At 43.0% G+C, this 25,789-nt stretch overlaps 1 protein-coding gene and 1 long non-coding RNA gene across 2 annotated transcripts in view; one reads left to right on the forward strand and one right to left on the reverse strand.

Annotated features, from left to right (window-relative positions):
• Positions 1 to 25,789, forward strand: part of LOC308056743 — a 425,870-nt gene that overhangs the window by 321,373 nt on the left and 78,708 nt on the right. The window lies entirely within an intron of this gene.
• On the reverse strand, positions 403 to 7,276 carry LOC308056737 (ankyrin repeat domain-containing protein 7-like). The gene is made up of 3 exons (XM_080372548.1): positions 6,431 to 7,276; positions 2,306 to 2,420; positions 403 to 2,071 (listed from the first exon to the last, which is right to left on the reverse strand). Exons 1-3 carry the CDS (start codon positions 6,634 to 6,636, stop codon positions 1,964 to 1,966), a joined length of 429 nt encoding a protein of 142 aa, XP_080228674.1. The 5' UTR covers positions 6,637 to 7,276; the 3' UTR covers positions 403 to 1,963.

A 25,789-nucleotide genomic window follows, 5' to 3' on the forward strand; every position in this document is an offset into this window, starting at 1 on the left:
TCCACTAAAGTCAACGGCAAACACAGTGAGCGCTGACAACACAAACCCCCTAAAGAAAAGGCCACAGTGATTTTCCTCGTGAGCTCCTGCGTGATTAAAGATCCTACCTCCTCTGTCCACAGCAGGTGGACCCAACGTCAAGCCAGCAGCTCTGGCCCGGTGAGGAATGCCAGGTACTGTGTCGCCTTGTGCACCACCTTCGTCTCTGCCTCCCCGGAATGCGTATGCCACCGGTTGTTTACAAAGACTATATAGGGAAAGAGAAGAACCATATTTGGTAAAAACAACCACATACTTGCTTATACAGTTTAATAGAACAGTTAACAGCCACTTATCCACCCTACACGTATTCATAGCCGTATGAATTCATATACTTGTATGCATTCACTGAGAGTAACACAGAACTTACTGCACGACTACTACATACTTCAATATTCACTACAGTCATGTTCACTCCAGAGGTGCATATCCACACCTACGAAGCTATTAGCTCCAGCTCGGCACAGTATTTTCAGCTTAGCTGTTAAGCCCACATAACCACCTCAGAGAAGGGATACGCACAGGTACAAAGCTATCCATAAGAGGGGTGAAACCGCTCCAGATTTTAACAAAAGGGATATGTTAGATCTCGGAAAACAAAAGGATGGTAGTTCCTGGTGATTGTAGTGGAAGTCAGTAAGGACAATGGTGCTGGTCTGAGGAGAGGACTGACATGCGTTTCAGTTTGCCACGTTCTACCTCTGGGTAACTGTAGGATACAGACATGTTTTAGAGTTTGTATTGGGCAGGTGCAAGTTTAGCATCAAAACTTGAAATCTAACAGACAATTCGGGGCGGAAATTTTCTTCAACATCCAGATTAATACTAGACACAGGGAACGATACGTATCAGAAGACGTCACTGAGCACAGCTTCAGGACAGCTTTCAACACACCATTAAACCTTGCTGCTATTACCGAAAACATTCAAAAGCCACACTGACAACTGACAACCTATTCTAACAATAAAGTCAAAAATTTACCTAGAATATCCATGAGTAACAGCATAATCCTCAGCTGTCCATCCGTTAGTGTCTTTATGGAAAAGATCAGCACCGTATCGAAAAAGAACTTTTATTAAATTAAGCTGTCCACCAGATGCTGCAGTCATAAGTGGGGTTCTGAAACACCAAAAATATGTTATGAAGTAGATCATTTGACACAGACACTGTAATTATTTTTATTCCTATTTGCTCTCAAAAACTACTTTCCTCATTACTGAATGAGCAAAAGAAAAAGAAGTTTTCATTAAATATTAAGAGCAACCATAAAATACAAGAGGGAGTCAAAACAACCAAACCTTCAATCTTCAGACAAAGCTTCCATGTAGACAACACTCACATACAAACTATGCCACTATGCAGGAGATGTTTTTTCAAATTGAGGCAGCGCTGCTGAGCTAACAGCATGTTTCCTGCCAGAAGGGCCACCACAGACAATGCCTTCTTGTAATCCTCAACGAGGAAAGCACCCACTGAGGTATGACAACAGCCAAGTAGCAGATGTGCTTTCACAAGTCACACAGAAATAGCTGCTATGTGGCTCCCTGGGTTTTTTTCAGAGCTCACTCTCATGCCTCTGATTAATCCAACCTAAAGAATACTAAAGAGACCCATGCAGTTTTGACAAACCACTCACCTTTCACAGTGATCTCGAGCATGCACATCAGCTCCTTTCTGCAGAAGAAACTCTGCTATATCTTCATGATGTTCAGAGATAGCAAGAATAAGCAGAGTGTTTCCCTCCTGAAAGGGCAGATAAATACATTTAAAAATAAAAGTAAAAAAAAAAAACAACCCTACAAGAGAAAGACTAATACAACTTCTTGAAAGAACTTCTTCAACAAACACAAAAATTTACCTTATTCCGAGCATCAATATTGGCATTATGCTCAAGTAACAGCCCCGCTACAGTTGTATTAGGAGATCAGACAGCAAGGTGAAGGGCAGTGTTGCTGTCAGCATCTGCCAGATGTGGGTTGGCACCGTGCTCTAGCAGAATAGCTACACATTCTTCTTGCTGGCACTGTACTGCCTGGGAACAACACGCAAAAAAGGAAGAACTGCCAGCACTCTGCTACAATTGCCCCAGCTTCCCAATGCTGGAAAATAAGAGCACCTTCAAAGCTGAGCTAACATATGCCTATTCCACGCTGATTACCAGATGCATGCTTCTACGCAGAGCTGTGTAAAGAATCCTACCAGCCACCTCTCATTTAATGCACAGTTGACAAGCCCCACTTGAAAGAGCATAACATATTCCACATACCTTCATCAGCGGCGATCTGTTATCACTGTCAGTAAGATTTAGTTTACACTTGTTTTCTACGAGATATGTAACAACATTCACATGGCCATTCGCAGAAGCAAGATGCAGAGGTGTCCTAAAAATTAAACATATTAAATTAGCACAAACAGACAACTAGAGAAATAATTTCAGGCTCTGATAAATTGATATGACCACAAGTTTCACTTTGCACAAAGCAAGCTTAAGAAATGATTTCTCATTCCGTTACCAGTAACAGCAGTTGCGCACCAAACACCCGAGACTGGCCAGCAAAACCCCTCTGCAGCATCTGCTTAGTAAGGTGCCATTTCCTTCACTCTAGAACTTAATCTGCACAGATTCCTGTGCCCAGGCGTTGGTCACTGCCTCCAGCAGGACTACACCTGTGGTGCAGCAAAAAAGACCAAAGTTTGGGAATCTGAGAACTATGGCAAGCAACCCTCTAAGTTCTATAATTATTCATGTGCCAGAAGTATCAGAGATGTAGATGGGCTTTATATAAAGAGTATTAGCATTTCCCTGCACTTCGGGGATTTCTGCTTTTTCTCTAGCTTGCTTACTACTGCAACAAAACCAAGTACTCACTTGCACCAAAGTGCCCCCCATCACATGCAGCAAACCAGACAGCAGAACACTCTAATCCTGAGTACAGGAAAGTAATACCTGATCCTTCAGATATGTATAACTACGATAGTCATAATAAGCCTACTACAGAGGAAGTCCTCTCCAGGGAGGGAATACTGTGTTTCCATAATACATGACCAGCATAAGAAAATGAAACTCTTTTCTTCAAGTTAAAGCCTTGCCAGAGGGAAAAAAAAACAACCAACAACAACAACAACAAAAACCAAAACACTCCTTCAAACCACAGAACATCTTAGGTCTGATGTCAATTAACCAGCCTACTTATACTGAAAGAAATTGCCCAGAAAGTCCTTGCATGTGTTTTCCCCCTAAATCAGAGGCACAAATCAGCACAAGCTTCACTCTGTGCAAAAGCAAAGCACCTCCTGCTCTGCAGGACACCTGTCCCAAGAGAGCAGAAGACAAGCTAGAAAACAGCTGGGACCTTCCTCCCTTGAAGGTGATGCAGTAACAATCCCACAGTTCCTCAAGAACTGAGGGGAACACCAGCACTGGTTCTGAACCACATCGCTGTAGGTAGGTCCTTCTCTGTATTTAGGAAAGCTCAACTAGCCTTGCAATTGTTTTGGTACCTTGCTGAGACAGGAGCACAACAGCTCCCTGGCTAAGTGGGAATGGAAAGGGAGAGATACACAAATGCAGTGGCAGGTGATGCAGAAACACAGTAATCTGTAACACAGATAGTTGTTACAGGGCAGCTGACATCCTCCTCCACTGCAACAAAGATGAGGATGAGAGAAATACAGAAAACTTCAAAGAATTTGTAATGTCTTGCTACAGACAGGGAACAGACTGGAGCATTGACAGAGGAGTAGCTCAAGAGCAACTACCGCCACTTTTTGAGAAATTTCCACGGAAACATGCAGGATTCTTCATCTCTGAAGAAATGACTGACTGAGATTATCTGAAAGCTAACCAGGACTGGTTATGAAGGAGTCCACAATCATCTGAAAGCTGCTACTACCAACCACTAGGAAGCATGACAGACATGAAGTAGTCACGATCAGCTCTGCAAACAGAAAAGCCTTCAGAAAACTTGTGGACTTGTTGCTGTCCTCCTCAACCAAGCCTCTCAGTCTGTCAACAGGAGACGGCTCTGCTTGGAGCAAGGCCTGCTGTGCTCCACGGAAGATCCACTTCAGGGAACAGGCTGGCAGAGAACACCAGTGTTCAGGGTTGCCTGTCCCTGCAAGAGGCCTCCAGTAACACCGAAGTTCTTCCGCCACCCAGCCCTGGGGACACTGCCCAGATTCTGTTCCTGCTCCTGCTGCTGCTACGCTGATCACCTACAGAGTAGAAGAGAACTGCTGATGCTGAGCCGCCACGAAACAACCCCACTGGGAAACAGCAGGTTGGCAGTACGCACTTTGAACGGCGCTTGAGCCGACAACCCAGCAGCTACAAGCCAAGCAATGAAAGTGCTGGAGTTCAGTCTGACAGGCAGCTGACAGGGTAAATCTCCCTTAGCGATGAGCTCTGACCCAGGATCCATGACTAGCTGGCATTGTGCCTACAGTGCTTCCAACTCTGTGCTGACTTTTGCCCGTCTCTGTCAGTGAGGCTGAAGGTTTGGCTAGACCACCTCTGAAAGCTGCCTGCTCCTAACTGATGCTGTATCAAGCACACTTTCGGGAGGTCTTATGGGCTACAGGACCCACTTCATGGAAGGAACCTGTTGGTGTGATCCTTGCCATGCTCCTGGTGCAGGATTTTGCTTTTGGAAATCCTGAGCAGCAAAACTGAGATATTCATACAACCAATGCACACATTATGCCGTTACTTTGCATTATTTCCTATTCTTCACCTCTATTTCCAATGATACCAAGTCTTCCAACACGAAGCCCTGAAATGCAACTGCATCTGGTGGTCACTCACAACACACATCACACCCACAAGCACTAAGAGGGCACAGGTGGCCTTGCAACCCTCATGGCTGGTACAGGGTGCAGTGGCTGCAGCAAGTAGGCAGGCTCTGTCCACCCAATTGCTCTCAGCCTCGCTTTTCAGCACTGGGCATTATCATGGCAAAACCACCACAGTGCTCATCATAGTATGCTGCCTTTTCTTTCTTCCCTCCCTCTCCCCCCCTGCCCCCGGCTTGTTTTTTAGTTTGTGACTGTATTTGTCCTGTTATAACACTGCTAATTGCCTGGCACACAGAAGGAAACCCTTCAGAGGAAAAAAAGCTTTCTAGACAAGATGAACTTGAAACGCAAAAACTAGCGAAATTTCATACCAGGGTCTGCTAAGAGCTGGTGACTGACTGCTGAGTGAATCAGTAAGCAGTAAGAAGAAAAAGAGAGAAACTTTCCGAACTATTTCCATAAATGCCATCGGGCACCTTGACTCTGGCAGCTGAATTATGCACAAAAGCGCACTCAAGCCACCTTAAATGGCATCCCCCACCTGCAGCTGCATAAACAAATACTGGCTGGCAACACTCAGGCACACAGCCCACGTGCTGACTGACTGCACTCTTCATTGCCTTCCTACAAATCTAGACAGTTTCAGGTGTTTTCAGGGCAATAAGCTAGCTGGCTGGCAAAAGTCCAGTCTTCAGAAAAGACAGCCCAGGATGCTGAAGTACTCTGATTAAACCAGCATCTCCTCTGAATGTCATGGATGTTTTGACTCAGTCTTTTCAGAAAAGGCATTAACAGCTCGACACATCCAAGACCCAAAAACTTCAGCTGATTCCCTTACGCTTATGGTGGATCATGAGGAGCTATGCTGCAGCCCAGGGCTTCTCCCTAAGATATAACTGCCAAGTACTTGCTGTGCTTGACTCAAAAGCACACATCCTAACACCTGCCAGAAGCAGCAGCTTCCTCTGCATGGCACTGCCCAGATCTTCCAAACCAAGGCACTAATTAGCTGTACCAAGGCCACAGAGCAAACAGCAAAGTAACTGCCACCTAAAATCAGACTGATGTTGCTTTTGGCTGCAACATCACAGTCACAAAAGGCACATCAGGCAACCGTCCACACAGCACCAATACACAGCACATTTACCCTTTCCTAAACGCAGTGCTTACCCCTCTTTTACTCCCAGCTGAGGCAGTGCAGCTTGCTCAGCTCAACTACTAACCCCGCACGCTGAGGCCTCCGAGGTGCATGCACTCTGCCTTCCAAGCGTGCCTGGAGAATGGCCCTGAGGCTCCTTCTGCAACCCGCTCTGGCCAGGCTGCTGCCGGCCCCCTGCCGCTCCTGCGCCCCCAGGCAAGGCAACACCCCCGGGAACGAGGGCACGGAGGGGGCCGGGGCAAGACGGGGGATGCTCGGCCGACTCCAAGGGCTCCTGGCAGCACAGGCCTGGCTCCCCGCCCAGGCTGAGGCTCCTCGCAGCGATGCTGCCGTTCGCTCCCAGCGCCCTTGAGCTGCACCTGCGGGTCCCGGCGCTGCCCGCAACCCCCCCACACCCCGCCCCAGCACCGCCCGGCGCTGCTGCCCCCCGCCGCTTACCGCTCCGCCGCGTCCCGCTCGTCGATGCCGCATTTCTTCAGTCTCTGCCGCACCTGACCCAGGTCGCCACGGGCGGCCGCACGGTGCAGCTTGCCCAGGTCCTTCAGCCGGAGCTCGTAGGCACCGGTGGGGAAGGGCTTGGCGGAGCTGCCGGACGCTGCCGGCCGCCCCTTCTTCTTCCTCCCGAACCCGAAAAACCTCTTCATCCCGCGGCACGGTCCCGCCTCAGGGAAGAGATGGCGGGAGGCACGCGGCGGGCTGCGGCAGGCCCCGGGGATCGGGGGTCCCGGGGCTGGGCATCGGGGGATCGGGGGGCCCCCGGGGCAGGGACGGGGGATCGGGGCCCCGGGCAGCGGCCCGGTACGGTTTTCTACGGAGCGAACCACCAGAGGGCGGGAAGCCGAGCGCACAGGCTGCTCCTCAGCGCGGCAGCGGCGGACAGCGCCTCCCTCAGCGCGGGCTCCGCTGGCGGGGGCGGGGTCTGCTCCGGCGCGTGTCGCAGCGCGAGTGACGTCACTTCCTGCCCCGCGGTGCCCGGCGGCTCCCGCGCGGTGCCCGGCCGCGGCGCTGCGGAGCGGGGCCGGGGGCAGCGAGAGGCCCGGCGGGTGGCGGCGGCGCTGCGCCCCCCGCAGAGCACTCGGGCCGCTGTCGGGAAGCCCGGGGGGGTGCCGGCGTACCGGGCAGCAGCAGCTCCCCGCTGGCCCCGGCGGGGCCCGCGCTGCGAGCTCGCTGGGGGGCTCGGGCGAGTTGGTTTTAAAAGAAAATGGCTCAAACTGGGAAAGCGCTTGTCGTTCAGGGCAAGGGCATCTCGTCAGGGAGTTATGGCCGAAACAGTTCTCGACGCAATTCGCCTCCTAGTTTGTTGAGCAGTCCTGCTTGTGTGCCATCGTTAGCCCTGGGCAAATGGATGCCAAAGGAACAAACAGCAAGGGTTAATATAGCGGGAGGGGGGCGGGGGGGGGGGCCGGTAGGCATCATCTAGTTACCTGCCTTGCCAGGACAGGGTCAGAAAGTTACTTTCCAGTAAACGTGGCCGAGCTGGCACTGCCACAAAAGAACACAAACGTGCACTGAGTGTATGGAAACGTGGTCCAGAAATCAAGACAGGTCGTGCCTTTGGTATAGATAAGTTGGGAACCATCCTCCGTGTTGTACTGCTGCGGTGATGGCATGAAGTAGTTCAGCGTGGTGAAACCTTCCTATAAGAACCATATGGTTTTGGGGTGATGTCACAGTCCAGTATACCCTAGATGGTTTGACTCATGGAACACCTTGCCAGCACACTACTTCCTATTAGAAACTGCCTCTTGCCAATGAGTTTGTGAAAAATGGGAGAGATGGCAAAGAAAACCTAAATCAGAGAGAGGGACACACTTCACTGTGATTAGCGCTGAAAATATTGATTACAACAGGACAGGAATCTAGTACCACTTTTTAGGGAGGAGATTCAGCCCTTTGAAATACCTTCTTTTCCTTCATTGCTAATAATGGTACAGCTTCTAGAACCTTCATTTTCCTTTCTGGAATGAGCCTTCACAGCTTTATCAAGCCTTCGCTCTGGCAGTGTTCTCGCCGACCAAAGTGGCTGATGTACAGTCACTTTCCTTAGTTGATGCTCAGTGTATTAGCAGCATTCCGTTATTGCAGACGTGATCTCTAGAAGGAAGAACTATAATAATAATAATATTATTATTATTATTATATTTTTTAAAAAAAAGACAGAAAAAAGACTTTTGCTGAAAACACATCCAAGTAAATTCAGGTTGCAAAACCTGAATTCTATGAGTTTTGGGAAATGGCTATCAGCAGCAGCCATTTAGCCATTTCAAGAGTACCTCTGTAATCAGTCTGACCATTTAATGGGGGAATGGAGAGCAAAATGCATTTTTTAATTGAGTGTATTTGTTTTCTTCCAGACATTAGAAGAAAGGCAGGATTTTATTTACAAGGTGGCAATACAGAGTAAACACAATCCATCTCTGCTCTTTCCAGGAGGAAGTATTTCTTCTCCAGTCCTTTTTCAAGTGCACGCATGCTCAGCCACAAAAACTTGGGTTTTTTACAGGTCACTCCCCAGCCAAGACCAGGAGACTCTACAGTTCCTGTGCAATATTAAATGTTTCAGAATGGTATTACCCTCCCCCCCGTGATTACCCAGTTTTAGTTGGCAGGGACTTGGTAGCTGGCTGGGCTGAAATTCAGTTTCAGGCTTTGAAGATAAGAGGGTGCTGATGGGTCCTGTGGATATAGTATTATGGGCACAACGGGCACTATTTGTTTATTATTAGCCAGAAAGGATGCAAAACTAAAAACTAGAATCTATCACCCAGAGCAACCTCAAAAGCACTTCTGGGAAATCTGCTTCTGGGTCTCCAAGACCAGGAAAGACGGACTGAGTCAGCTACTAGTAAGCAATAAGTTACTGCATTCATTTTTTCTGCATCACCTCACACTGCATTGTGCCCTGGGAAGCAAAGACACCATTCCGAAAAGCAAACCCCCACCTGCCTCCTGCTCAACTCGTGCCTGAGACAGGCTTCAGGGGGTGACCTTGGGCAAGGCCAACTGCACAGAGTTGTTCCGAGTGATGGTTGCGTTACTCCCCTCTCTTCTGAGAGGGAGTAACTGGGAACTCTTCCCAACAGAGCCACTCCAGAACTTACACAAAGATACCCATCTAGCTTTTATTTGCTTCCTCCATGACCCCCAAACAATAAGGTACTCGCAGCCTGAATGGCAGGGATAACAGAAAACAATGAGTATGTAAGAACCTGACCAGAAGGTGCATGTGGTTCTCCTGGGTATTGGCTCGGTGCCTGGAGAATTTTCTGGGCTCACCTGTTCCAACAGTTCAGCCTTTTCCTTGTCAAGATGAGCAACGTGCTCTTCAAGGTGGGATCTTGACTTCAAGTGCTCCTCCCACGTGCTGTGCAAGTCCTTGGATGTCAGAGCCAGCATGTTCTGCTTCTGCATCTGTGAAAGCAACAGTGGCAGAAGAAAAAAGTAAGGTGGCCGGAAAAGACAAGAGTGCAGGAGAATGCAGTAACTTACACAGAAACAGGCCTAAGCTCTCCTCCACCCATCCAAGACCTATGGCCAAGGTTGATGTGGAGTGTAAAACACACCTTAGGAACCATAACCAAGAAGAGCAGCTGGAGCTGGTGGGAAGAAGGAATACTCTAGAAGTGACAGGATGAGGTTACAACTTTGGAGAACAAGATGACATGTCCACGCACACACAAAATCACCCTACAGCTTTCCTGCCAAGCTCCTCTGGTTCCCTCTATACTTCAGTTTTCATAAGAGCACTGCAAAACATGGTGCAAAAGTACAACATTTGCTCCTACTTTCAACAGCTACAGTCAGATTTCTTCATATAGTTACAGACATTAAGTACCTTAGTTTTCAACTTTTTTTCCAACTCCTTTTGCAAGTGCAGCTTGTCTCTCTCCAGGTCACTGTGGTAGCGTGTAGTAACTTCAAGTGAAGCTTCTGACGTAGATTGCTTTTTAAGTGCATCAGCAAGCTCCTGCTGCAGTTGTCCAACCATGCCCTAACAAAACAGTTAAATGAGCATGAAGAAAGTTCTAAGAACATGAAATACGCCTTTAACTTATTTTATTATACAATTAGACCTGTCTTTAGATTGAACCCAAAGGTATGAAATTTTGCCTGCCACCAGCAGGCATCTGCGCAGATGATGAACCTCTCGTGATCTTTCTCAGCTGAGCACCTTCAACTATCAGCAGCTGTTCACGAGGATTTCTGTTTCCTAACACATAAAAAAGGCTCAGGTATTGTTCTTCCTTGAACAATACACAAGCACACACTGCAATCATGTATTTTTTTCTAACAAAACCCAAAGAAATCTGTTGTGATCTAAGAGCCATAGTTTGACTGCAAATATTACTCTGGTGACTGAAGGCAGGACTTTGTATTAGATTGTTCTTTGTTCTGTTTCTTCACTATACAAATACAATTAAATGAATACAAATATCTGAAAGCTCGTTTGAGATACACTTTAAAAGTATGTTGAATCACATCCTCTTGTAGTCTTCTTACTGAGCTCGTTTTAGAATAACAAATGCCTTTATACTGATAGATTAGGTTTACAAAATTCTGGATAGCTCATATATATATATATATATATATATATACACACACACACACACACAATCTTCAAAAGGAGCCTGTTATTTTGGTAGTAAGAATACAAAGCAAGTCACAGATTAAAATGATTGACAGTACTGCTGGAATGTGGCTACTTATCATAAAAGAGAAGGGAAAGCTTAAGGTCACTGTCTGACATGAACTTTGAGGAACAGGCAGGCCCCTCAGAATCCTCAAAACATGTACGGAAATTAACAGCTGAACATTACTAATACTCTTCAATCTAGATAGCAACTAAAAGAGAAACTGTAGAAGAATGGCTGCAGAAGCGTGGCCTTAGAATCTCTGAAGATCTGCACAATCCAGGCCTGGTATTAGAACAGGCCTGTAATCAGAATTGTACTGAAGTTGCTGTGCTGAAGTTAACAAGAAAGGTAGCCTTGAGCTATTCTCGAATCCTGAGACCAAGTAATTATGTTGTGCCAACAGGCCGTGGCTGTAACAAGCTACAGCTGCTGGGAAAGCAGGTGCAAGGCCAAGAAAGATAGGGAGCGGTATGGGAAAATAGGGAGTAACAAACTACAAGGCTGAAGCACAGCAACACAATTAGCTACATGGATAGAATGCTTATTTTAGTCATGATAATTAGGGGTGTGAGAACCGTGCGCGTTTAGAGACTACTAACCAATTATATTTCTGCTTTAGGAATGTGCATGTGTATCGGTTCTATATAAGTAGTGTTAGAAACTAATAAAGTTGAGCAAGATGCATAACTTATATTGAGCGTCTTCTTGACTCCGGCGAACCCTTCTTCCAACAATTGGCGCCCGAACGATGGGAAAGCTGAAAATTGCTGCAAAAACTCTGCCTTTGCATCGCGACGGTGGGCTTTGCAAAATTGAGAGTCGCTGTGAAGAGTTTGAGCAGGAAGACGTCCGTAAGGAGTAAAGGCATCTGAATCTGGCATTGATGTCGTGCATGGACCTGCACCGGTAAGACCGTTTTTCCCTCGATAATGGAAAGGGAAGAGGCACTCACGCTATTAACTGATATTCTTGCTAAGCGAGAGGCTAGCGTGAGCACTAAGAAGCTCCATGAGCTCTGTAGGTGGGCGGCTGAAAACGGACACTTAAAAGACCCGCAACTGCTGTTTAGTGTGACTGAGTAGCGAGCGGTCGGGGATTCCCTTTGCGATGCGATCCTTAGCGGCAGCAAGTTGGCCAAGGACTTGGGGACTGCCTGCCGGGATGTCATAAACCATTTACGATCCCTGGTTGCAGAGAAAAAAATGGCTATGGCTGCCTCAGACCTCCTCGGTTGGGAAACCGAGTCGCAGTCTACCCGATTATTTGGTCTAGGCGCTCCGTCTGCAAAAGGCCTAATTGTGCCCATTAAAAAATCTGCCACAGAGCTGTTACACCCGACACCATCTCCGGAGGGTGCCGCCGCAACGGGTGCTCTGCGCAGCCCTGAAAGCTACGGAGAGCCGCCCCGCCTGTTAGATGAGGACGAGGGTACTACGGCGGGTCCGAGTGCGCCTCTGAATGAGAACGCGGAGTCTGATAAAGAAAATGAACCCACCCCACCTGCACCTGCCCCGATCCCCCGTCCCCGAACCAAACCCTCCGCCCGGCCCCTAAACCGCTTGCAGCAGCCATTGACTGAATGCCATCTGCCTACTGCCAGTCGTGATGTTCAGATCCTGACCCAGGAAGGTGTTATCCTCCACTCTGCCGCTCTCCAAAGTCGTTGGTCTGGTGTTGTAAGAGACGCTATATTGGAGGGAGAGTGGAAGCTGCTTCTGCTGTTGCATGTCCGGTGCGGACTGCTCCTTTACCTGCTGGTTCAGCAGCCGCTGTGTGGAAACCTTTTGCTTGGAAATTTATGCAGCAGCTGCGACAAGCCGTTACACGATATGGATTACAATCTGAACCAGTCAAACACTTGTTGACTTACTTGTTTGATTCTGAAATCATGACACTTAGTGACTGTACTTCGCTAGCCAGTTTGCTTCTTACACCAGCGCAGTTCCCCGCGCCCCGCCAGCGTGCCGTGCCGTGCCCCGCGGCTCACCCCGCTCGCCCGCCCACCCACCGCCACGGATCCCTCCAGCTGCTGGCGAAAAGCGGAGTCCAGAGTTCGGTGTGGAGCTGCAGATCGCACCCCCGCTGGTGGTAAGACCGCGCAGAGTAAATCGCGGCAGGACTCTGCGCTAAATTCCTCTCTGTGAGAGGAGGGGGGGGGTACCACGGAAGGCCGCGATGAGTAAATCGCGGCAGGGCTTCTCCGCGCTGATACCCTTTCTGTGAAAGGGGAGGGCTCTGAGAAGACCGCGATGGAATTAGACGCGGCAATTAAACTGTTAACTGGCATCCTCCTTGGGAGAGGGGAGGGCGTTAAAGAGACGGAAGTGGAGACCTTGGTTCGCTGGTCACAAAAAAGACTAAGATCCCCGAGCCCGCGTTATTGTTTAGTATTGCGGAATGGAGAGAAGTGGGAAATTGCCTCTGGGGTGGCGGCCGATAGCTGGAAATTATGAAAGTGAAAAAAAAAAAAAAAAAAAAAAGTAGCGGTGGCAGCCATAGAAGCGTTGGGGAGAGATGTGTAGAAAAGCCGGTGGAGCAGAAGGGTGATTCACCTAAGCCTTCTCTCTCGGCTACACTTTTCGGAGTTGGGCGTACTCGTCCTATGAAGGGTATGTCCGCCCTGCGTGTTCAACGGTGCCGGAGCTTTCAGATAAGACAGCGGACAGACCGGGAGTTCCTCCTCGGGAGCCTGCGGTAACTGAGCCGAACCCGGAAGAGGCTGCCGAGCCCCCCCAGGAGGGCGGGGCAGCGAGTCCTGCTGCACCAATCGGAGCTGTGGGTGGAGCAAGGCCGAAAGGGCGGGTGGCGGCAGCGCGTAGGTCACGTCAGGGCGGGCAGCGGCGCCGTGCGGTGACGTACCCCCTCGGCCTGGAACGTCATCGGACGGGTCTGGGGAGGAAGGCGGGGAGAAGCCTTGTGATAACAGTACAGAGAAATCCCTACAGGAGGCAATAGATAAATTAAGAAACTTGGTAAAGCGAGTTAAAATGAACCTGCCTACTACTTCAATACCTGTAATTCCTCCAGTTAGCCCAACTACCCCACCGATGCTGAACTCGAGAAAAGATCCAATTCTACAGTGTTGGTCTGGTATTACTCGTGATGCTATTTTGGAGGGAGAATGGCAGGTGACCAGCTCGTTAGCTTGTCCAGTACTGATTAATAATTTTGATGCACATGACTGGGACATGATTTATGGAAGATTAATGATCAGATTTTAGTGATGGGAGTGTTGCAACCTGCTCTTCCACCTTTTATGATGATTTTGCAAATTGTTGTGATAGACTTGAAAGACTTTTTCTGTCTTTTTCATGATTCCCTTACACCCTGATGACACTCACTAATGATGATTTGCAGCCGTTCCAATCCTGGTTGCATGGCACCAAAGCCAACAGTCCTCGAACTTGTTCACCAGAACAGCGGCTGCCCTAGGTGTTGTATCCCGCAAGATTCAGACTGGCTGGTGTGGTCACCGGATGGTGAATCATCCGTTATCTTTTTTGGTTTGTAATGTTGCCACTTCACCTTTTGCCCTTATTTTGCAATGGCAAAAGAAAAAGAGGGAAAATACGTCGATCATTTTAGAGTGGTTGTTTTTGCCATTGCAACGCAGACATCGTATTTTAAGTCGCCCTGAAGCAGTAGCGGCCTTGGTGAGAAAAGGAAGAGACAGGATTGTTGAAATTGATGGGACTGAACCAGCAGATATCAGTATTCCAGTCCGTGGTGATGATTATGAGTGGCTTCTGAGACATTCAACAGCCATACAGGAAGCCTTGATGGGTTATACAGGTGTTGTACACAACAACCGGCCAAAAGGACCTCTCTGGAAGATGTTAGAACATTATCAGTGGATTGCGAGACCGTTACGCTCAAAAAGACCAGCTGAAGGGCCAACGGTGTTTACAGATGCAGGACAAAAGATGAAGAAGGCTGTGTGTGTTTGGCAATCCGATTATCAGTGGCAGAAACAAGTGATCACCGGTGAACCACGGGACAACCTTCAAACCTTAGAACTGAAAGCAGTTGTTGAAAGGGCAAACCGTACCCTGAAGGATTATCTTCAGAGACAGAAAGTATTGCAGGACATAGACGTAACTAAACGGTTGACTAAGGTGTTGTTTACCTTAAACTATCCCTTACGGAGGATAGAGAGGGACCACCTGTTGTTATACATCACCAAACAGCACGAGGGAACCAAACAACTACAGTTCCTGGTTTGAATGTTCTGTATAAAAATAGGGGTTCAGGTGTATGGGAAGGACCTAATCCGGTGTTATTTATCGGTAGAGGTTATTTTTGTATCTCCACAGGTAAAGGACCTATATGGGTCCCTAGCAAGTTTGTGCGACCTGTATGTCAAGATCAGAAGACAGAAGAGAAGACTCAGAGCAAGCAGACGGAATAAACTGTCTATGTTGTAACGGATGTAACCCGTGGGTATTGTGCCGATCTATGCTATGTGGGGTAAAACGGTTCTGTAAGCCAAAGCTTAAATGTAAATGGTGTAAAGAATGTATGTGTTTGATTAGTAACTGGGCATGAAACAAGAGAAAGCATACGACTAGTGTAATACCATGCTGATTGGAGACAGTATACATCATCAGAAGCTGTGAAAGCACAGATTTGTGGGGTGGAATGAAAAAAAAAAAAAAAAGGTGGAAATTGTAGGACTAAACATGTTTAAGGGGTGGACTTGGTTTACGGTCTTGATGACTTTTTTACCCATTGGCCAAAGTACTTTTAACATCTTGCCTAGAACAAACATATGGGTGACGTGGGCGAATATTACAGGGGTAACAGACTTTTGTTTAAGTTTGCAGCAAGCAGACAACCCCTTTAGAACTTGTTTAATTGGTATTCCCCTGCAAGAGAATGAAACAAATTTTGATGTTTTTTTGAAATGTTAAAACAGTGGATCTGACTTCCAGTCAGAATGGTACATGTATGAATCTGAATGGGCAATTTGTTTGGCCTTCTATGCGTAATGCAGCGTGGCAGAAAACGGTTATTGAGAATTTGAATCGACCATATCATTTGCCATTTCAGGAGTTAGACCTATTAGGTAGCATTACGCCCATTAAATACGTTAACGTGACCACAACGGGAATGCCAGAATGCGAGGACACGGTACCACCACTTCAAGCTGTAAATGGCACTGGAGTAATTTAGTTTGGTGAACCGTGGCGATTGTGGCTAGCACATCAAAATGAGTGGGAGTTTGATACAAGGTTTCAAAATGTAACTGGTTCACCTAATTGGGGTGAACGGAAAGCTGGAGGCTTACATGTAAATGTATCAGGGGGCTATCACGTGCCACAGGGAGTCTTTTTGATATGTGGAGATAGAGCATGGCCAGGGATTCCTTTGAATCCTGTCGGTGGACCATGTTATTTAGGGCGTTTAACTTTGTTTGCTCCACGTATGAAAGGCTTATTGAAAATGACTCCACAATTTCATAGATCACGGAGGGCACTGCGCACCTTTGATGAAACATGTAATGACCGAGTCGATCTGCAGTCTGTAACAGCAAATGTCTTAGCCTCCATATTTATGCCAGAAGCAATGACTGCATTAAACACTAAGAATATACGAAGGTTAGTATGTTGGGGAGAGAAGCAATTTAATCTTACATCGCAGATTTTAAGTTCGTTATCGCTTGACGTAGATAGTGTTAGGCATGCTACATTACAAAATAGAGCTGCAGTAGATTTTTTGTTATGAGCACATGGACACGGTTGTGAGGATTTTGAAGGGATGTGTTGTGTGAACTTTTCCGATCATTCCATATCTATGCACAAGAAGTTGTCACAACTACAGGGAAACATGAAGCATATTCTTGCTGATGATAATCCCTTTGATGAATGGTTGAGAGGACTGGGGATAACAGGCTGGTTAAAGACATTATTGACAGAAGGAATACGCTTTGACATAATCATTATTGTAATGCTTTTAGTTTTTAGCTGTGCTTTTTCTTGTTTAAAGAGAGTAGTTTTTAACATAACCAATCAGGCCTGGCTTGTGCAAAAGAAAAAAGGGGGAATTGTAGAAGAATGGCTGCAGAAGCGTGGCCTTAGAATCTCTGAAGATCTGCACAATCCAGGCCTGGTATTAGAACAGGCCTGTAATCAGAATTGTACTGAAGTTGCTGTGCTGAAGTTAACAAGAAAGGTAGCCTTGAGCTATTCTCGAATCCTGAGACCAAGTAATTATGTTGTGCCAACAGGCCGTGGCTGTAACAAGCTACAGCTGCTGGGAAAGCAGGTGCAAGGCCAAGAAAGATAGGGAGCGGTATGGGAAAATAGGGAGTAACAAACTACAAGGCTGAAGCACAGCAACACAATTAGCTACATGGATAGAATGCTTATTTTAGTCATGATAATTAGGGGTGTGAGAACCGTGCGCGTTTAGAGACTACTAACCAATTATATTTCTGCTTTAGGAATGTGCATGTGTATCGGTTCTATATAAGTAGTGTTAGAAACTAATAAAGTTGAGCAAGATGCATAACTTATATTGAGCGTCTTCTTGACTCCGGCGAACCCTTCTTCCACAAGAAACTATTTTTTCCCCTCTGTAGAAGCTTCATATAAATCCAACCCCAACCACTTCACTTGTCTGCATCTTCATTTCTCAGCCCTCGTGTATTGGACGGTTCCTGCTTTTATACCACTCTCATTCATGTCATCAGTGCAATACTTATATAAAAAACATCAAATACAAAACCTATTCTGTAGGGCATATGTCTTAGGGTTAAGACTTAAGGTTAAATCTTAAGGTTTAAGTCTAAGGGTTAAGTTTTAGGGTGAAGTCCTAGGGTTAAGTTTTAAGGTTAAGACAGGGTTAAGTCTTAGGGTTATGTCTTAAGGTTAAAGTCTTAAGATTAAATCTCAGGGTTAAGTCTTAGGGTGAAGTCTCAAGTATAAGGCTCAATGTTAAGCCTCAGGGATATGTCTTAAGGTTTAGTCTTAAGGTTCAGTCTTAGAGTTAAGTCTTAAGGTTAAGTCTTAGGGTTAAGACTCAGAGTTATGTTATAGGGTTAAGTCTTAAGGTTAAGTTTTAAGGTTAAGTCTTAAGGTTAAGTCTTAGGGTTAAGTCTTAGGGTTCAGGCTTAGGGTTCAGGCTTAGGTTTAAATTTTAAGGTGAAGTGCGGCAAATGAAGAGACAGGACGCAGCTTGATGCAAGCAAGTTGTCGGTTTATTAGTGATTTTCTTACACTTGCATACGTTTCTACCTTCTACATATTACACACTGATTGCTTAAATCTTAAGCATAAAAAACACTGATTGGTTGATATTTAAGGCACACCGTTAAAATAATAGGAACTTATTAGTTTACCTTGACATAGCAACAGTTTCTATTCCAAAGTTAGGGAGTTTCTTTCTAGGCGGCTTTCTTGATTAACAAAGTTACATATCGGTGCCATCCGTTCCCTTATCTGGCTACTTGTTTCTCTGTCCGTCTGGCTGCCTCCTCAACTGTAACGGCTCAGGGGTCTGCAGTTAGCTTGTTCCTTGGTTCCCAGGGCTTGTGCCCTACAAGTTCTAACAAGTCTCTATTCATCAGGCTATCAGTACTTGGACTCCTGTCCTTGAGGCCTTGTCCTACAGTGAAGTCTTAGGGTTAAGTTTTAGGGTTAAGTCCTAGGGTTAAGTCTTAGGGTTAAAGTTTTAAGATTAAATCTCAGGGTTACGTCTTAAGTTAAAGTCTTAAGTTTAAGACTTAGGGTTAAAGTCTTACGGTTTAATCTCAGGTTTAAGTCTCAAGGTTAATCTCAGGGTTAACACTTAAGGTTGAATCTTAAGGTTGAGTCAGGGTTAGGTCTTAAAGGTTAAGTCTGTAGTTTAAGTCTTAGGGTTAAGTCTTGGGGATAATTCTTACGGTTAAGTCTCAGGGTTAAGTTTCAAGGCTAAGTTTCAATGTTAAGTCTCAGGGTTATGTCTTAGGGTTAAGTCTTAAGGTTAAATCTTAAAGGTTAAGTCTTAAGGTGAAATTTATGGTTAAATCTTAGGGTTAAGTCTTAGGGTTAAGTTTAGGGTTGAGACTTAAGATTAAGTCTTAGATTTAAGTCTCCTGGTTAAGTCTTAAGGATAAGACTTATAGTTACGTCTTTAAGTTTACGTCTTAGGTTTATGTCTTAGGGTTAAGTCTTAGGGTTTTGTCTTAAGGTTAAGTATTATTATTAAATCTTAGGGTTAAAGACTTAAGATTTAATCTCAGGGTTTAGTCTTACGGTTAAATCATAAGTTTAAGTCTTAATTTGAAGTCTTGGGGATAAGACTTAAGTTTAAGTCTCAAAGTAAATCTCAGGGTTAAGATTAAGTCAAAATGGTAAATCTTAAGGTTAAGTCTTATGCCAAAGTCTCAGGTTTATGTCTTAGGGTTATGTCTTATGGTTACCTCTTAATGTTATGTCTTAGGGTTAAGTTATAAGGTTAAGTCTAAGGTTTAAGTCCTAAGGTTGAGTGTTAAGTTTGAATATTAAAGTTAAGTCTTAAGGTTAAGACTTAGGGTTAAGTCTTACAGTTAAGTCTTTAGGGTTAAGTCTTAGGCTTAAGTCTTAGGGTAAAATCTTAAGGTTAAGTCTTAGTGTTAAGTCTTATATTTAAGTCTTAACGTCAAGTCTTAAGGTTTAGCCTTAAGGTTAAGTTTTAGGGTTAAGTCTTAGGCTTGATTTTTATGGACAAGTCTTAGGTTTAAGTCTCAGGGTTGAGTCCTAAGGTTAGAGTCATAGGGCTAAGTCTTAAAGTTAAGTCTTAAGGTTAATTCTTACGGTTATATCTTCGGTTTAAGTCTTAAGGTTAAATCTTAATCTTAAATATTAAGGTTACATCTTAGGGTTAGGTATTAAGTCTTAGGTTTAAGTCTCAGGGTTAAGTCTTAGGGATAAGTCTTAAGTTTAAGTCTTAGGGTTAAGTCTTCAGGTTGATCCTTAAGGTTAAGCCTTAGCGTTAAGTCTTAGGGTTAAGTCTTACGGTGAAGTCTTAAGGATAAGTCTTATGATTAAGTGTTGGGGTTAAGTCAAAATGGTAAATCTTAAGGTTAAGTCTTATGCCAAAGTCTCAGGTTTATGTGTTAGGGTTATGTCTTAAGGTTAAGTCTTGGGGATAAATCTTAGTGTTAATTCTTAGTGTCAAATCTTAAGTTTAAATCTTTTGGTTATGCTTACGTTTAAATCTTATGGTTGAGTCTTATGGTTATGTCTTAAGGTTAAGTTTTAGTGTTAAGTCTTAGGGTTAAGTCTTAAGGTTAGGTCTTAGATTTAAGTCTCACGGCTAAGTCTTAGGCTTAAGACCCAGGGTTAAGTCGTTAGGTTCTGTCTTAAGGTTAAGTCTTAGGGTTAAGTCTTAAGGTTATGTTTTAAAAGCTGTAGTCTCAGGGTTAAGACTTAGGGATCAGTCCTAAGGGTTAAAGGGTTAAGTCTTAAGGTTAAGACTCAGGGTTATGTCTTAGGGTTAAGTCGTAGGTTTAAGTCTCAGGGTTAAGTCTTAGGGTTAAGACCTAAATTTAAGACTTAGGGTTAAGTCTTAAGGATAAGTCTTAAATTTAAGTCTTAGGGTTAAACCTTAAGGTTAAGTCGTACGGTTAAGTCTTAAATTTAAAGTGTTCTGGTTATGTCTTAAGGTTAAGTCTTTGTGTTAAGTCTTAAGGTTAAATCTTAAGTCCTAGGCTTTGAGTCTTAGGGTTAAGTCTTAAGTTTAAGTCTTTGGGATACGTCTTAGGGTTAAGTGTCAGGGTTAAGAGTTATGTTTAATTCTCAAGTTTAAATCTTAGGGTTAAGTCTTAAAGTTCAGTCTTAAATTTAAGTCTCAGTGTTGTCTTCGGTTAGGTTATAGTGTTAAGTCTTAGGGTTACGTCCTAAGGTTCAGTCTTATATTAAATTCTCAGGGTTAAATCTTAGGGATAAGTCTTAAGGTTAAGCCTCAGTATTATGTCTTAAGATTCAGTCTTAAATTTAAGTCTTAATAATAAGGCTTAAGGTTAAGTCTTGGGGATAAGTCTTAGGGTTAAGTCTTAAAGTTAAATCTTAGGGTTAAGTCTTAAGGTTAAGTCTCAGGGTTAAGTCTTAGTATGAAGTCTTAGGGTTAAGTCTTATGGTTAAGTCCTAAATTTAAGTCTTAGGGGTTATGTCTTAGGGATAAGTCTTAAGGTGAAGTCTTAGGATCAAGTCTTAAGGTGATGTCATTATGGTAACAAGTAGGGTTAAGTTTTAGGATTATTTCTTAGGGTTAAGTCTTAATGTTAAGTGTCAGGTTAAGTCTTAGAGTTATGTCTTATGGTTACCTCTTAATGTTATGTCTTAGGGTTAAGTTATAAGGTTAAGTCTAAGGTTTAAGTCCTAAGGTTGAGTGTTAAGTTTGAATATTAAAGTTAAGTCTTAAGGTTAAGACTTAGGGTTAAGTCTTACAGTTAAGTCTTTAGGGTTAAGTCTTAGGCTTAAGTCTTAGGGTAAAATCTTAAGGTTAAGTCTTAGTGTTAAGTCTTATATTTAAGTCTTAACGTCAAGTCTTAAGGTTTAGCCTTAAGGTTAAGTTTTAGGGTTAAGTCTTAGGCTTGATTTTTATGGACAAGTCTTAGGTTTAAGTCTCAGGGTTGAGTCCTAAGGTTAGAGTCATAGGGCTAAGTCTTAAAGTTAAGTCTTAAGGTTAATTCTTACGGTTATATCTTCGGTTTAAGTCTTAAGGTTAAATCTTAATCTTAAATATTAAGGTTACATCTTAGGGTTAGGTATTAAGTCTTAGGTTTAAGTCTCAGGGTTAAGTCTTAGGGATAAGTCTTAAGTTTAAGTCTTAGGGTTAAGTCTTCAGGTTGATCCTTAAGGTTAAGCCTTAGCGTTAAGTCTTAGGGTTAAGTCTTACGGTGAAGTCTTAAGGATAAGTCTTATGATTAAGTGTTGGGGTTAAGTCAAAATGGTAAATCTTAAGGTTAAGTCTTATGCCAAAGTCTCAGGTTTATGTGTTAGGGTTATGTCTTAAGGTTAAGTCTTGGGGATAAATCTTAGTGTTAATTCTTAGTGTCAAATCTTAAGTTTAAATCTTTTGGTTATGCTTACGTTTAAATCTTATGGTTGAGTCTTATGGTTATGTCTTAAGGTTAAGTTTTAGTGTTAAGTCTTAGGGTTAAGTCTTAAGGTTAGGTCTTAGATTTAAGTCTCACGGCTAAGTCTTAGGCTTAAGACCCAGGGTTAAGTCGTTAGGTTCTGTCTTAAGGTTAAGTCTTAGGGTTAAGTCTTAAGGTTATGTTTTAAAAGCTGTAGTCTCAGGGTTAAGACTTAGGGATCAGTCCTAAGGGTTAAAGGGTTAAGTCTTAAGGTTAAGACTCAGGGTTATGTCTTAGGGTTAAGTCGTAGGTTTAAGTCTCAGGGTTAAGTCTTAGGGTTAAGACCTAAATTTAAGACTTAGGGTTAAGTCTTAAGGATAAGTCTTAAATTTAAGTCTTAGGGTTAAACCTTAAGGTTAAGTCGTACGGTTAAGTCTTAAATTTAAAGTGTTCTGGTTATGTCTTAAGGTTAAGTCTTTGTGTTAAGTCTTAAGGTTAAATCTTAAGTCCTAGGCTTTGAGTCTTAGGGTTAAGTCTTAAGTTTAAGTCTTTGGGATACGTCTTAGGGTTAAGTGTCAGGGTTAAGAGTTATGTTTAATTCTCAAGTTTAAATCTTAGGGTTAAGTCTTAAAGTTCAGTCTTAAATTTAAGTCTCAGTGTTGTCTTCGGTTAGGTTATAGTGTTAAGTCTTAGGGTTACGTCCTAAGGTTCAGTCTTATATTAAATTCTCAGGGTTAAATCTTAGGGATAAGTCTTAAGGTTAAGCCTCAGTATTATGTCTTAAGATTCAGTCTTAAATTTAAGTCTTAATAATAAGGCTTAAGGTTAAGTCTTGGGGATAAGTCTTAGGGTTAAGTCTTAAAGTTAAATCTTAGGGTTAAGTCTTAAGGTTAAGTCTCAGGGTTAAGTCTTAGTATGAAGTCTTAGGGTTAAGTCTTATGGTTAAGTCCTAAATTTAAGTCTTAGGGGTTATGTCTTAGGGATAAGTCTTAAGGTGAAGTCTTAGGATCAAGTCTTAAGGTGATGTCATTATGGTAACAAGTAGGGTTAAGTTTTAGGATTATTTCTTAGGGTTAAGTCTTAATGTTAAGTGTCAGGTTAAGTCTTAGAGTTATGTCTTATGGTTACCTCTTAATGTTATGTCTTAGGGTTAAGTTATAAGGTTAAGTCTAAGGTTTAAGTCCTAAGGTTGAGTGTTAAGTTTGAATATTAAAGTTAAGTCTTAAGGTTAAGACTTAGGGTTAAGTCTTACAGTTAAGTCTTTAGGGTTAAGTCTTAGGCTTAAGTCTTAGGGTAAAATCTTAAGGTTAAGTCTTAGTGTTAAGTCTTATATTTAAGTCTTAACGTCAAGTCTTAAGGTTTAGCCTTAAGGTTAAGTTTTAGGGTTAAGTCTTAGGCTTGATTTTTATGGACAAGTCTTAGGTTTAAGTCTCAGGGTTGAGTCCTAAGGTTAGAGTCATAGGGCTAAGTCTTAAAGTTAAGTCTTAAGGTTAATTCTTACGGTTATATCTTCGGTTTAAGTCTTAAGGTTAAATCTTAATCTTAAATATTAAGGTTACATCTTAGGGTTAGGTATTAAGTCTTAGGTTTAAGTCTCAGGGTTAAGTCTTAGGGATAAGTCTTAAGTTTAAGTCTTAGGGTTAAGTCTTCAGGTTGATCCTTAAGGTTAAGCCTTAGCGTTAAGTCTTAGGGTTAAGTCTTACGGTGAAGTCTTAAGGATAAGTCTTATGATTAAGTGTTGGGGTTAAGTCAAAATGGTAAATCTTAAGGTTAAGTCTTATGCCAAAGTCTCAGGTTTATGTGTTAGGGTTATGTCTTAAGGTTAAGTCTTGGGGATAAATCTTAGTGTTAATTCTTAGTGTCAAATCTTAAGTTTAAATCTTTTGGTTATGCTTACGTTTAAATCTTATGGTTGAGTCTTATGGTTATGTCTTAAGGTTAAGTTTTAGTGTTAAGTCTTAGGGTTAAGTCTTAAGGTTAGGTCTTAGATTTAAGTCTCACGGCTAAGTCTTAGGCTTAAGACCCAGGGTTAAGTCGTTAGGTTCTGTCTTAAGGTTAAGTCTTAGGGTTAAGTCTTAAGGTTATGTTTTAAAAGCTGTAGTCTCAGGGTTAAGACTTAGGGATCAGTCCTAAGGGTTAAAGGGTTAAGTCTTAAGGTTAAGACTCAGGGTTATGTCTTAGGGTTAAGTCGTAGGTTTAAGTCTCAGGGTTAAGTCTTAGGGTTAAGACCTAAATTTAAGACTTAGGGTTAAGTCTTAAGGATAAGTCTTAAATTTAAGTCTTAGGGTTAAACCTTAAGGTTAAGTCGTACGGTTAAGTCTTAAATTTAAAGTGTTCTGGTTATGTCTTAAGGTTAAGTCTTTGTGTTAAGTCTTAAGGTTAAATCTTAAGTCCTAGGCTTTGAGTCTTAGGGTTAAGTCTTAAGTTTAAGTCTTTGGGATACGTCTTAGGGTTAAGTGTCAGGGTTAAGAGTTATGTTTAATTCTCAAGTTTAAATCTTAGGGTTAAGTCTTAAAGTTCAGTCTTAAATTTAAGTCTCAGTGTTGTCTTCGGTTAGGTTATAGTGTTAAGTCTTAGGGTTACGTCCTAAGGTTCAGTCTTATATTAAATTCTCAGGGTTAAATCTTAGGGATAAGTCTTAAGGTTAAGCCTCAGTATTATGTCTTAAGATTCAGTCTTAAATTTAAGTCTTAATAATAAGGCTTAAGGTTAAGTCTTGGGGATAAGTCTTAGGGTTAAGTCTTAAAGTTAAATCTTAGGGTTAAGTCTTAAGGTTAAGTCTCAGGGTTAAGTCTTAGTATGAAGTCTTAGGGTTAAGTCTTATGGTTAAGTCCTAAATTTAAGTCTTAGGGGTTATGTCTTAGGGATAAGTCTTAAGGTGAAGTCTTAGGATCAAGTCTTAAGGTGATGTCATTATGGTAACAAGTAGGGTTAAGTTTTAGGATTATTTCTTAGGGTTAAGTCTTAATGTTAAGTGTCAGGTTAAGTCTTAGAGTTATGTCTTATGGTTACCTCTTAATGTTATGTCTTAGGGTTAAGTTATAAGGTTAAGTCTAAGGTTTAAGTCCTAAGGTTGAGTGTTAAGTTTGAATATTAAAGTTAAGTCTTAAGGTTAAGACTTAGGGTTAAGTCTTACAGTTAAGTCTTTAGGGTTAAGTCTTAGGCTTAAGTCTTAGGGTAAAATCTTAAGGTTAAGTCTTAGTGTTAAGTCTTATATTTAAGTCTTAACGTCAAGTCTTAAGGTTTAGCCTTAAGGTTAAGTTTTAGGGTTAAGTCTTAGGCTTGATTTTTATGGACAAGTCTTAGGTTTAAGTCTCAGGGTTGAGTCCTAAGGTTAGAGTCATAGGGCTAAGTCTTAAAGTTAAGTCTTAAGGTTAATTCTTACGGTTATATCTTCGGTTTAAGTCTTAAGGTTAAATCTTAATCTTAAATATTAAGGTTACATCTTAGGGTTAGGTATTAAGTCTTAGGTTTAAGTCTCAGGGTTAAGTCTTAGGGATAAGTCTTAAGTTTAAGTCTTAGGGTTAAGTCTTCAGGTTGATCCTTAAGGTTAAGCCTTAGCGTTAAGTCTTAGGGTTAAGTCTTACGGTGAAGTCTTAAGGATAAGTCTTATGATTAAGTGTTGGGGTTAAGTCAAAATGGTAAATCTTAAGGTTAAGTCTTATGCCAAAGTCTCAGGTTTATGTGTTAGGGTTATGTCTTAAGGTTAAGTCTTGGGGATAAATCTTAGTGTTAATTCTTAGTGTCAAATCTTAAGTTTAAATCTTTTGGTTATGCTTACGTTTAAATCTTATGGTTGAGTCTTATGGTTATGTCTTAAGGTTAAGTTTTAGTGTTAAGTCTTAGGGTTAAGTCTTAAGGTTAGGTCTTAGATTTAAGTCTCACGGCTAAGTCTTAGGCTTAAGACCCAGGGTTAAGTCGTTAGGTTCTGTCTTAAGGTTAAGTCTTAGGGTTAAGTCTTAAGGTTATGTTTTAAAAGCTGTAGTCTCAGGGTTAAGACTTAGGGATCAGTCCTAAGGGTTAAAGGGTTAAGTCTTAAGGTTAAGACTCAGGGTTATGTCTTAGGGTTAAGTCGTAGGTTTAAGTCTCAGGGTTAAGTCTTAGGGTTAAGACCTAAATTTA

Source organism: Falco punctatus (genome assembly GCF_963210335.1).
Source record: "Falco punctatus genome assembly, chromosome: Z".
NCBI classification, from domain to species: domain Eukaryota; kingdom Metazoa; phylum Chordata; class Aves; order Falconiformes; family Falconidae; genus Falco; species Falco punctatus.